This window comes from Microtus pennsylvanicus, chromosome 3 (assembly GCF_037038515.1).
Source record: "Microtus pennsylvanicus isolate mMicPen1 chromosome 3, mMicPen1.hap1, whole genome shotgun sequence".
Classification (NCBI taxonomy): Eukaryota; Metazoa; Chordata; class Mammalia; order Rodentia; family Cricetidae; genus Microtus; species Microtus pennsylvanicus.
Genome location: NC_134581.1, coordinates 27,342,189 through 27,354,522, shown reverse-complemented (window position 1 = coordinate 27,354,522; position 12,334 = coordinate 27,342,189). Strand labels below are relative to the sequence as shown.

At 44.3% G+C, this 12,334-nt stretch overlaps 1 protein-coding gene across 1 annotated transcript in view; it reads left to right on the top strand.

The window, feature by feature from the left end:
* Gk5 (glycerol kinase 5) overlaps positions 1-12,334 on the top strand; it is a 65,081-nt gene that overhangs the window by 40,098 nt on the left and 12,649 nt on the right. Inside the window, exon 12 of the mRNA XM_075964964.1 lies at positions 9,467-9,561. Within this exon, the coding sequence (XP_075821079.1) occupies positions 9,467-9,561 (95 nt within the window). The remainder of the gene's footprint in view (positions 1-9,466; positions 9,562-12,334) is intronic.

Sequence of the window (12,334 nt, the reverse complement as noted above, 5' to 3'; positions counted from 1 at the left end):
CTTTCTTTTGCTGTAATAAAACACTGCCCCAAAGCAAGGTGGGGAGGAAAGGGTTGATTTGGTTTACACATCCCAAGTCACAGTCAGTTGAGGGAAGCCAGAGCAAGAACTGAGGCAGAGAGCGTGGAGGAATGTTGCCCACTAGCTTGCTGCCCCTGGCTTCCTCCGCCTGAGTTCTTACACAGTTCAGGGACCACATGCCCGGGGGTAGCACTGCTGGGTGCCCTCCCACATCAGTCATTAACTTAGAAAATGCTCTACATGCTGGCCTATAGGCAATCTGACAGAGCGATTTTCTCAGTGAGGCTCCTTTTCCCAGGTAACTTTAACATGTGTGTCAAATTGACAACAACAGCAAACCCAGTAGCTGGGACGATTGCAGACTATTTCTAGTGATTGTTCTTCATGATGTATGCTGTGATCTGTGATTTTATACTTGAAGGGTTGGAATTAGCTGATTTATTAAGGAAAAAACAATCCTGTTGGCAGAAAACACTCTCAGAGGACAATGCCAAGTGACCCCCCCCTTTTTTCCCCTTCCCTAGGATCAGACCCGAGGTCTTCCACATGCTAGGCAGTCACTTTACCCCGGAACTAGTTTCCTGCCTGTCCCCTCCCCCTCTGTGAGCTGCACCCTGAGTCCTAAACCTGCTGTTAGATGAGGACTGCCTGGATTGCCTGTGGCCACTGAAAACTAACAGAAGGGGAAGACTGACCCCAGCTGAAGGGGATGTCATTACTAGGACATTAAGGATGGCAGTCCCTCTGTGGGACGAGCAGGGGGCTTGATTTTATAGGGCAGAAAAGGAAACTTTGGGGGTGGAAAGTTCCGACAGCAAATCTATTGTAACCTCAAGGCCAAGGCAGCTGTTTTTATCACAGATTGACCTCTTGTCAGGAGTCTCCAGTTCCTAACTGCCTGCAGATGATCTTGTCACGTCTGCTTCCTCTGTCAGGCCGGGATTTCGCAGTTCCGCTGAGGCTCTCTGTTTTCCGTAGTTAACCTTCACTTACAGTTACTTACCAGGGAAGAAAAGTTTAGTTCAGAGCTAGGTAACCCGAAGTCTCCGTTCTTAAGTGCATTGCTTTTAACATCCTTGAGCTCTGTCTTTAAAACCCCAGAAGTCTGCCGTGAGTTTACAGTAGGATGGCTCCGGTAAAGGCCCTTAATGACTACAAGTCTTGATGACCCGAGTGAGATACCCAGAACCTGTCTGATGGGAGGAGAGAGCTGAACCATACAGATTGTCCTTTGATTCCCCACACTGGCATTGTACCCATACTCGTGCCCTGCCCCCCACCAAACAAATGAAGTAAAAAGTTGTCAGGTCCAAAGGAAACTCCATTTCCCCAAATTCCAAAAGGAAAAAAGAACGAAATGGCTAACGGTGGTGCCCATTAGCATACCAAAGCCCAAGCTGACTTTCAGGCTCCCTCTGTATGAACAAGTGCCTGTTAAACAACTCAGAGTCAAAGTCCATGGCATCCTATCCCCTCTCACCTTCTCCTCTACACTAAACTTTACTAGCTGATGGGCTTCCCTCCCCACAGCTACTCATTCTCCTTATAACTCTGATATTCCAGCTATGCGCTCCCATCCATGTCTCCCCCTGCTCTCCCTCCCCCTTCCTTCCTTCCTTCCTTCCTTCCTTCCTTCCTTCCTTCCTTCCTTCCTTCCTTCCTTCCTTTCTTCTTTTCTTTCTTTCTTTTTTTTTTTTTAGTTTTTCGAGTCAGTGTTTCTCTGTAGCTTTGGAGCCTGTCCTGGCACTAGCTCTTGTAGACCAGGCTGGCCTCAACTCACAGAGATCCGCCTGTCTCTGCCTCCCGAGTGCTAGGATTAAAGGTGTGTGCCACCACTACCTAGCTCAGAATGAATATATATATATATAATCTTCTCTTTTTAGTTAATGCTTTTCAGTTTACCTATAGAGAGAGGAAGAACAACCTAGACTATTTATTTAATTTCACATTCATTGGAGTCCAAGTTCCCAGTGACACCTCATACTCATTACAGAAGCTTTGCTAGTCAGCTGGGGTGGGGCAGGTGCTGTACCTGGGGATTCTCACCACACACGGAGAAAGCCTCTGTGGGGAGCCAGGACCCTGACCTTGAGAGGCAACAGGTGGCTCAAATTGGAGACAAGCCCTTTCTGAACATCAAAATGAAACAATTGTTTCAGCTAGAGGAAAGGGCAGCCGGTTTAAGATTTACCTTAAATTCAGTCTGGCTGTAACTGATATCTGCTCCAGTTGTCTGAAATACACATAAAAAGTAAACATTATTTGATGTAATCCTCTCAAGAATTTTAATTAGTACATTGAAAAAAATCATAAACTGTATTCTGGAAAATACAGTTTGTTCCTTCCTTCCCACAGTTCTGCACAAGCCCTTCTCTAGACTTTCTGCCTCACTGCATTGCCCTCCCCTCCTTCCGCCTGTCTTTATAATTTCAGTCTTAACAAACATGGCCCGTCTGTGAGCTTTGTTCATAAGCAGGTGAGTGGTTGGGATGAGCCTGGACTATATTCTGGATGGCGTGGACGCCGCTCCTGCTCTCATGGAAGTCCCAGTCTCCAAGAAAGACATACGTGAAGTGGAAATTAAGAAACAAATACTGGGCCGGGCGGTGGTGGCGCACGCCTTTAATCCCAGCACTCGGGAGGCAGAGGCAGGCGGATCTCTGTGAGTTCGAGACCAGCCTGGTCTACAAGAGCTAGTTCCAAAACCACACAGAAACCCTGTCTCGAAAAACCAAAAAAAAAGAAACAAATACTGCTATGGGTGCAGTGGTACGTATCTTAGGCATAGCTACTGAGTCAGGAGGATTGCTTGAGCGGAAGTTCTTCAGGGATAGCCTGGGGAATAGAGCAGTAAAGTAAGACTAGAGTGATGGGCCAACCATTACGTCAGCTCCCTGGAGGGGTATTTTAATTTGAGGCTACCCTGAGCCACATAATGGGCACCGGGCCAGACATACAGGAGCTGCCCAGTGAGTCCCTGTCTATGAAAACGATAAATAAGGAAACAGATAGGCTAGGATTCCATACAGTGGTAGAGTGCCTAGCATGCTTAAGGCCCTGAGTTTAATTGATTGCTAAAATTTTAAGCTTAACACACGAACATACGTATCTGTTTACAATACATCTGTATCAGTGCTAACTTTTAAGTGGAGCGGCAGCAGAGCGAGGACTTTCTCCAGGGAGGGTCAGAAGGCGGCTTTAAAAGTGGTTGGCTGGCCAGGCATGGGTGGCACATGCCGCCTTTAACACCAATCCCAGCACTCGGGAGGCAGAGACAGCTGGATCTACAGTGAGTTCCAGGACAGGCTCCAAAGCTCCAGAGAAAGCCTGTCTTGAACAAAACAAACAAACAAGAAGTGGTTAGGCTGGTGGTCAGGTGGAGGAGGCCTTTGGTCATGGAGTGGTCCGAGCACCCAGGGCCACTGTGGGAGGAGGAGCGGGAAAGCATGCCCAAATGCCCTGCTTCTCTTCTACGGTGGTGGCAGTTCTCAGCTCCACTGCCCCAGCTGACAAGCGTCTGGGGACATCTTTCTTAGCAGGATCACTTTTAATTGCTGGTCCCAGTCACGTCTGCCTGCCCCAAGCACTCCCCATTAGACTTCTTCATAAGTACACACCCCACACTGTTTACTTGAAGTAATGGCCCCTGCCTGTTCTCTGACTCCTTCCCAAGAGAAAGAAAGTTGGCCTCTTAAAAGAGGGGATTTTTTTTTTTTAATTTAACTTTATTTTATGTGCATTGGTGTGAAGGTGTCAGATCCCCTGGAACTGGATCTTCAGACGGTTGTGAGTTGCCATGTGGGTGCTGGGAATTGAACCCAGGTCCTCGGGAAAAGCAGTCAGTGCTCTTAACCGCTGAGCCATCTCTCCAGCCCCAGGAGGGGATTTTTTGTATGCCTGTAATCTCAGCACTGGAGACGATGAAGAAGGGATGCTGTAAATTCCAGGTCAACCTGGGTCACAGTGAGACTGTCCTAGCTAGGTTTCTGCTGCTGTGATAAAACACTGACTGAAAGCTGCGTAGTGGTGGTGCGTGCCTTTAATCCCAGCACTCGGGAGGCAGAGGCAGGTGGATCTCTGTGAGTTCGAGCCCAGCCTGGTATACAAAATGAGTTTGGGACAGCCTGTTACACAGAGAAACTCTGTCTAAAAAAACCAAACACAAACAAACAAACAAACACTGACTGAAACCAACTTGAGGGTTAACTGGGCTTACACTCAGATCACAGTCAACCATTGAGGGAAGTCAGGAACCAGGGAGGAAGACGGCTTACTGGCTTCTTCCCCATGGCTTCCTACACTTGCTTATACAACCCAGAAACTGATAGAGGCTGTAATTCCCCACAGACAAGCCCAGGGACCAATCCAATGGAGGCTGTTCTTATACTAACGGTCCCTTCTCAAGTGATTCTAGCTTGTGCCAATTGACAAAAACTAACCAGCACAGAGGCCCTGACTGAAAATAAATGAATAAATAAAAATTTGAAGCTTTTTATTTAGTTTATTTTTTATTTATTTACTATTGGCTGGCCTGGAACTGACTGTATAGTCCAGCCTGGCCTTGAACTCACAATTTTTACACTTCAGTCTCTTGAGTAGTGGGATTGCAGTCACGTACTGCCATGCCTGGATGATTTTACTGTCTAAATGCGGAGCATTACCATGGTTCCCCAAAGCAGAGCCTTGTAAGGAGGGCACCAAGAGGTGCTGGTTCCCCAGAGCAGAGCCTTGTAAGCAGGCCACTAAGAGGTGCTGACTTCTGTCCCGTCACCCTGTCTCCCCGTTGTTGGCCTTGCACGCAAGCACCCCTACTCGTTGAGCCACCTTGGGCCCTCCTAATTTTAAAAACTTACATGTCAGTAGTAACAAATGTTCTTAATTCTCCTTCGTTGGAGATTGTGGGGTTTTGGTTTTGTTGTTTTTCTGAAGTTTAGTTTTACTGTAAGGAGAATTCTGGGACAATATCTTATCTTTCATTATTTAAAAGATGTTGTTGGGGCTGGAGAGATGGCTCAGCAGTTAAGAGCACTGACTATTCTTCCAGAGGTCCTGAGTTCAATTCCCAGCAATCACATGGTGGCTCACAACCATCTGTAATGAGGTCTGGTGCCCTCTTCAGGGGTGCAGGTACACATACAGGCAGAGTATTGTATTCATAATAAATAAATAAATAAATAAATAAATCTTTAAAAAAAAAAAAAGATGTTCTGGACTGGAGTGTAGCTCAGCAGCAGAGCCCTTGCCTGGCATACACCAGACCCTGGGCTTAGTTCCCAGTACTGCAACCCAGTCATGGGCCAAAATGCCAGGAGACCACACAGCCAAACTGGCTGAGATTATATAGGGCAGAGCAGTTACTGGGGGAGGGGCCGTGAAGGGGAGGGGCTGGAGAGTTCAGGTAGGGGGCGGGGTGAGAAGTGCTGAGGAGCCAGGATTTTGTAACAGGTCAGGACTGAGGGCAGCTCCTGGCCAGAGTCCTCATTGATATGTTAATAGACACTCAGTTACTTGTGGGGGTGGGGTGGGGGGGTGGGGGGTGGGGGGTAGGGGGTGGGGGGGTGGGTGTTTGAGACCTAACACCCTCCCTTACCACTTTCCAGTTCCTCCCCACCTCCCTTCCTCCTTGGATCCATTCCCTTTCTGTCTCTCATTAGAAAACAAACAGTTGTCTAAATGATAATAATAAAATACAATAAGATAAAACAAAAACCAACATATTAGAATTGGACAAGACAAACAGAAGGAAAAGAGTCTTAAGAGAAGGCATAAGAATCAGAGACTCTTGTTTGGACACTCAGGAATCCCATTAAAACAGTAAACTGAAAGCCATACTATTAAAAAATATATATATTTTTGTTTTTATTTTTTCGAGACTGGGTTTCCTCTGTAGCTTTGGAACCTGTCCTGAACTAGCTCTTATAGACCAGGCTGTCCCTGAACTCACAGAGATCTACCTGCCTCTGCCTCCTGAGTGCTAGGATTAAAGGTGTGTGCCACCACCTGCCCAGCAAAAAATACTTTTAATTTTATGCCAGGCATAGCAGTGCACACCTTTAATCCCAGCAGAGGCTGGTGGGTATCTGTGAGTTCAAATCTTGCCTGGTCTACCTGGGTACCCTGTGTCTTTAAGAGATGAGTCCTGCCCACTCCCAATCCCTCCTGCCCACCAGGCAAGGGGATCTCCCTCCTCCTCTCCAGCCAGCTTTCTTGCTCTCTCTCTCTGTAGAGGTGGCTTCTGCCTCTCTCCCTTCTCCCCTACTTCTTCCCCTTCTCCCCTTCTTTCTTCTCTTTCCCTCTCTCTTCCCCTCCCCCCACTAAATAAACTCTATATCCAAGCTCTCTCCACATGGCATATCTGTCTCTCTCCCACTGCAGGGCACCCATGCGACCTTGGGTCACCAGCATCATGAATGATAACATACAGGATATCTATGGTTGCATAGTGAGACCCTGTCTTTAAAAAAAAAAAAGGTTTTTAGCCAGGGCCAGGTGGTAGTGGGGCACACACCTTTAATCCCAGCACTGGGGAGGCAGAGGCAGTTGGATCTCTTGAGTTTGAGGCCAGCCTGGTCTACGAGACCTAGTTCCAGGAAAGGCTCCAAAGCTACATAGAGAAGCTGTGTCTTGAAAAACAAAAACAAAAAAAAAAACCAGAAGAAAAAAGTTTTAATTTCTTCTCCTAACTTTAAAAAGATGTATTTATTTATTTATTTATCTGTGTACATGTTTTCCTTGCACGTACATCTGTGCATCGTATATGTACCTGGTGCCCTTGGAGGCTAGAAGAAGCAATGGATGCCCAGGAACTAGAATTATCTCAAAAAAAAAGGCACATGGTTGTAATCACAGTACATGGGGAATAGAAGCAGAATGAGCAGCCATTCAAGACCATCCTTGGCTACACATCAAGTTTTAGGCCTGGGCAACATGAGACACTTAAAAAAAAATGCTACCTCGTTCACAGAGGATCAAGTTCATGGTTTATATCTAACTGACCAATGAGAAGTCTTTGACATAGTAAACAGGGAAGTGAGACCCACACTGTCATGGAAACCACCAAAATAGCTAAAATGAAAAACTGGCAATGCTGACAATAATGACTGGGAAGAAGATGAAGTCACTGGAATTTTGAATCAACCGAGAGGAATCTTAAATTAATATAACCACTTTAAATAGTTGTTCAACATTCTTGCCAAAGCTAGTTGTAAATGTGAGGCTCCTTTAACTAGCCATTCCATTCATTGGTATTGGTAAACAGAAAATGTCTGTCACTTCCGCTGAAAAAACTGCACACAACTGTGCAGCATGGCCAAACACCAGGGACTCTCCATATTCTTATGGAATGGATTTATGAGCTACAGAATCTCACAGCGAAATTCTGTGTGGCGTGAGAATGAGTGGGCTACACACAGCTGTGATGACGAGTGGCTCTCAGAGGCGGGGTGTTAAACGAGATTTGTCTCCATCTAGGTATGGGTTCCCTATGTGGGTTAAGACAGAGCTTGCTTACCATAGGCCGCTTTTCTGTCCTTCCAGCTGCTCCCCAAATAACCTCACAGAGACTTGATATTTATAAATATCCGGCTGATAGCTTAGGCTTGTTTTTCCGCTAGCTCTTATAACTTAAATCAACCAGTTTCTATTCCCCTGTGTGCTGCCCCCGTTCTGTTTACTTCATATATGTGTTTCCCATCCTGCTCACTGTGCACCTCATGGCACCTCCTCTGACTCCGCCCTTCTCCCCAGCGTTCTCACTGCCCTGGAGTTCCTGCCAAGCCATTGGCTATCAGCTTTTTTTTTTTTAAAGATTTATTTATTTGGGCTGGAGAGATGGCTCAGAGGTTAAGAGCACTGCCTGTTCTTCCAAAGGTCCTGAGTTCAATTCCCAGCAACCACATGGTGGCTCATAACCATCTGTAATGAGGTCTGGTGCCCTCTTCTGGCCTGCAGGCATACACACAGACGGAATATTGTACAATAAATAAATAAATTTAAAAAAAAAATTTATTTATTTATTATGTATACAGTGTTCTGTCTGCATGTGTGCTTACAGACCAGAAGAGGGCACCAGATCTCATTACAGATGGTTGTGAGCCACCATGTGGTTGCTGGGAATTGAACTCAGGACCTCTGGAAGAAGAGTCAGTGCTCTTAACCTCTGAGCCATCTCTCCAGCCCACTAATCAGCTTTTTATTAACAATGAGAGCACCCATCTTCACCGTGTACAGAAGGATTATTCCACAGCAGCTTGCCGTGCACAAGACCCTGGCTCTTCTGTCCTTTGGTTCACAGCACTAGACAAGAGAATTCTGTTGATCTTGTGCTTTTTTTTTTAACAGGGTTTCTCTGTATAGTCTCGGCTATTGTATCTTTTCCTTTTCTCTCTTCTTCCCACTTCTTATAGCCCTGTCTGGCTTTGAATATGATATATAGGATATATAGCTGAAGATGCCCTGAACTCCCAATCCTCCTGCCTCAGTCTCCTAGATTTGAACACTTTCTTCCATATGTCATACACTTCAGTACAAACTTTCATGAGTGAATTAAGGCTTGATTCCTTTTGTTTGTTTGCTTTGTAAAGGAGTGACCTTTAGTCTATTATTGCTCCCTTATTGAACTCATGAAATTAATTTTTTTCACTTGATCCACTGGGATCTACTTGATCAAGGGTTCCTTAGGTATGTTTATTCTTGTCAAGTGGATCCCAGTGGATCAAGTGAAAAAAGCTTGCGTAGGTAGAAGATTTCTATGTCAAGAAAACTGGGTTGTCTCTTATCTCTGAATCTTCTTTTAATGTTGGGTGTGTGTGTGTGTGTGTGTGTGTGTGTGTGTGTGTGTGTGTGTATGCGTGTGTGTGTGTGTGTACTGAGAATCAAAGCTGTAGGATTCCTGCATATTAAACACACTGACGTACCTACTCGCTGTACCACTGAGCTATACTGCCAGCCAAAGGAGAATAATCTTCTGTTTGTTGTTTTGAGACAGGATCTTACTGTGTAGCCCAGGCTAGCCTTCAACCTGAGGTTCTTCTGCCTCAGCTTTCCAGATTTCCAGGTGCTGAGATTGCAGCACCCTGCCCAGTTGGGAATAATGTTGAATGACAGCAACAAGGAACAAACAAAAACAACGCATAGGATGGATTCCCCAATTTTACCCAAATATCCCTAATGAAAAAGTAAGGCCTGCTGTGTACAGAACTTACCTGAAGGACCTGTAGGGGAATCTCTCTTGTCCAAACCTTTGCTGGAAATCTTTGCAGAGTGCACAGAGGTCAGGCAGAATACATCTTGTGTTGATCCTTTTAAAGAAGAGCTGTTACATTTTAGTCCTAATCCGTGGGGACCCTCTAACTGCTGGTTGTGTAACCTGATTCTGTTTGTCCTTCCCCCACCCTCTTCCTTTTGTTTTAGGGTTTTGTTGTTGTTCCTGTGTTTGTTTTTGCAGATCTTTTCACAGACGCCGCTGAGACTGAACAAATGGCCCTGAGCCTGGAAGACTCGGAAGGGGTTTATTTTGTGCCCTCGTTTAATGGATTACAGGTATTCTTTAACAGAACTGACATGAAAGGTGCATTCTAGGATGAGGAATCTATGCTGAGTTAGCACAGATTCTGTAGGCAAGCAGTGCGTTCTCTAAGACCCTGATGGTTTGACTGCAGTGATAGAATTCAGCTGCTGTCTACTTTCAGCTCTAAACCTAAAAGTTAGCAGGTTTGTCATAGAATGTTTAATATGGCTTAGGGTTGGGTTCTAAATAGGCACTTCTGAGCTGTTGGGCTGTAAAAGGGGCTTTTTCTGTCCTACCTGGTCCCAAGACCCTTTTAAAATAATCACTCAGAGACTTAATATTAATTACAAACTGTTTGGCCTAATTAGCTCAGGCTTATTATTAACTAGCTCTTACAACTAAATTAACCCATTTGTATTAGTCTGTATTTTACCATGAGTCTCATGGATTGTTACCTCACATCTTGCTTCCTCAGTGACTGCTGGCATCTCTTTGACTTTGCCCTTCTCCCTTATCTCTGCTTGGATTTCCCACCTGACTCTTATTCTGCCTGGCTATTGGCCAAATCAGCTTCTTTATTTACCAATGGTAATAAAATATAGTCACAGCTTACAGAGGGGTTATTCCACAGCATTTCTTCCTTTCTTCCTTCCTTTCTTCCTTCCTTCCTTCCTTCCTTCCTTCCTTCCTTCCTTCCTTCCTTTCTTTCTTTTTGGATTTTCGAGACAGGGTTTTTCTGTAGTTATTGGTGTCTGTCCTGGAACTAGCTCTTGTACACCAGGCTGGCCTCAAACTCACAGAGATCTGCCTGCCTTTGCTCCCAAGCGCTGGGATTAAAGGCATGGGCCACCACCGCCCAGCTCCTTTCTTTCTAATCAATTAGAAAGGAAGATTTTAATTTTAACATAGTAACACTGTATAAAATAAAACAGTTATTAAGTAAGAATAACAGTTACGATATTTAGTTTATTTGTATTTGACAAATTTAAAGAAAATAATTATCCTGTCTTGGCGAGTCTAAAGTTTTATATATCTAATTTATCTTTTTATCATAACTAAGAAAAGCTATAATTATAACGATCTAGTCTTCATCTCCATCAAAGACCTGAGAAGGAATTAATATTACCTGAGTAAGTAGGAAGTGCAAGCAAGTGACTTTGAAAAAAATACAAGAAATGACAGAAACAGCTGGCTACCTGAACAGTCTCCCTTTTTTTTTTTTTTTTGGTAACATTGGGGCATCCAGCTTGGGCTATAGGCCTAGAATATTTGACAGACTGCTTTCAGAAACAGGAAGATTTGAAGGACTGTCCTACCCTGTCTCAGCAAGGTTCAGCAGTCGCTTTTTCTTGTGTCCTGTTTGTCTTGATTGGACAGTGTGCTTATTATCAATAGTCAAGGCAAGGACAATTTTTTCCCCAATAGGCCAGTTTTGCCGAGAAGAAAACAAACTCCATATGGAGTGTCTTCAGTGCCCATTATCCTCTTGGGAGTAGATCAGTGCTGCCAGGAGAAGTCATTTCTCACGTCAACAGAATTATAAGTTATTAAAACACTTTAAATGCTATATTCTGTAGTGTTTGAAGTATATGGACATTACCTATCTTTGTGGAATATATCTTTTCACACCCAGAAAACCTAACTAACATGACTATGAATTTGACAAACATGGATGCTTATTAACCTTTAATTCTTATTAACCTATACAGCTTAAAGGCTAAAGCTTCACATACAGTGTGTATCAGCAAATGGGTATTCTTTACTTAAGAGAACGTACTATGGAGAATGAGAAAAAGTCACTGGCCCTGGTAATACATGACTTTAATCCCAGCACTAGCACTGTGGAGGTAGAGGCAGGAAGATTCTGTAAACTCAAGGCTGGCTAGGACTTCATAGAGAGACCTTGTCTCAAAAACAAAACAAAAAAAGAAAAGAAAAATGACATTATGGTGCACACATATAGCTATGTATTTATTCTGAAATGTCTCTTTGGGTTTCATTAGCTCTTTTCCAAAAATTAATTTTACTTTTCAGCTTTTATAGTAGATAGTGGTTCTTTTGCTTGATCAAAAGTGACCTCAGGCTGGGCAGTGGTGGCACACACCTTTAATCCCAGCACTCAGGAGGCAGAGTCAGGGCCTGAGTTCAAGGCCAGCCTGGTCTACAAGAGCTAGTTCCAGGACAGGCTCCAAAGCTACAGAGAGAAAAAAAGTGATCTTAGTAAAAGGCCTGACTTTGAAATACTTAACTTTATAGCTAATTAACAGAGTTGTGCTTGCCTCTGACTTAGAATGCTGTCACAAGGATGTAGGAAAGTTTTCAGGTGTAGAATTAGGAATAAAATTAACCAGGCAGTGGTAGCACAGCCTTTAATCCCAGTACTCAGGAGGCAGAGGCAGGTGGATCTCTGGGTGTTTGAGGCCAGCCTGGTCTACAGAGCGAATTCCAGGACAGCCAAGGCTATACAGAGAAAGCCTGTCTCAAAAACAAAACATACAAAAAGCAAAATATACTCCTTAAAAAAAGCAGCTCCTGTAAATATTTTTCAGGTCTGGGGAAGTAGAATGAAACTCTATTAATAAAGCACTTGTCTAGGATGCATTAAGTCCTGACTTGATCTCCAGTATTATAGAACAGGACATGGTGGTGCACGCTTGTAGGGTTGAGGGAAAGCCATTCTTGGAGATTTTATAGTGACAGCACCTCTATAACTTCTCAGCATGCCACGTACCTCTAAATAATACAGAGCATACAGTTTAACAGGGGTGAGGGAGGGATTCAGCTTGCTGCACTTCCAGAGGCCTA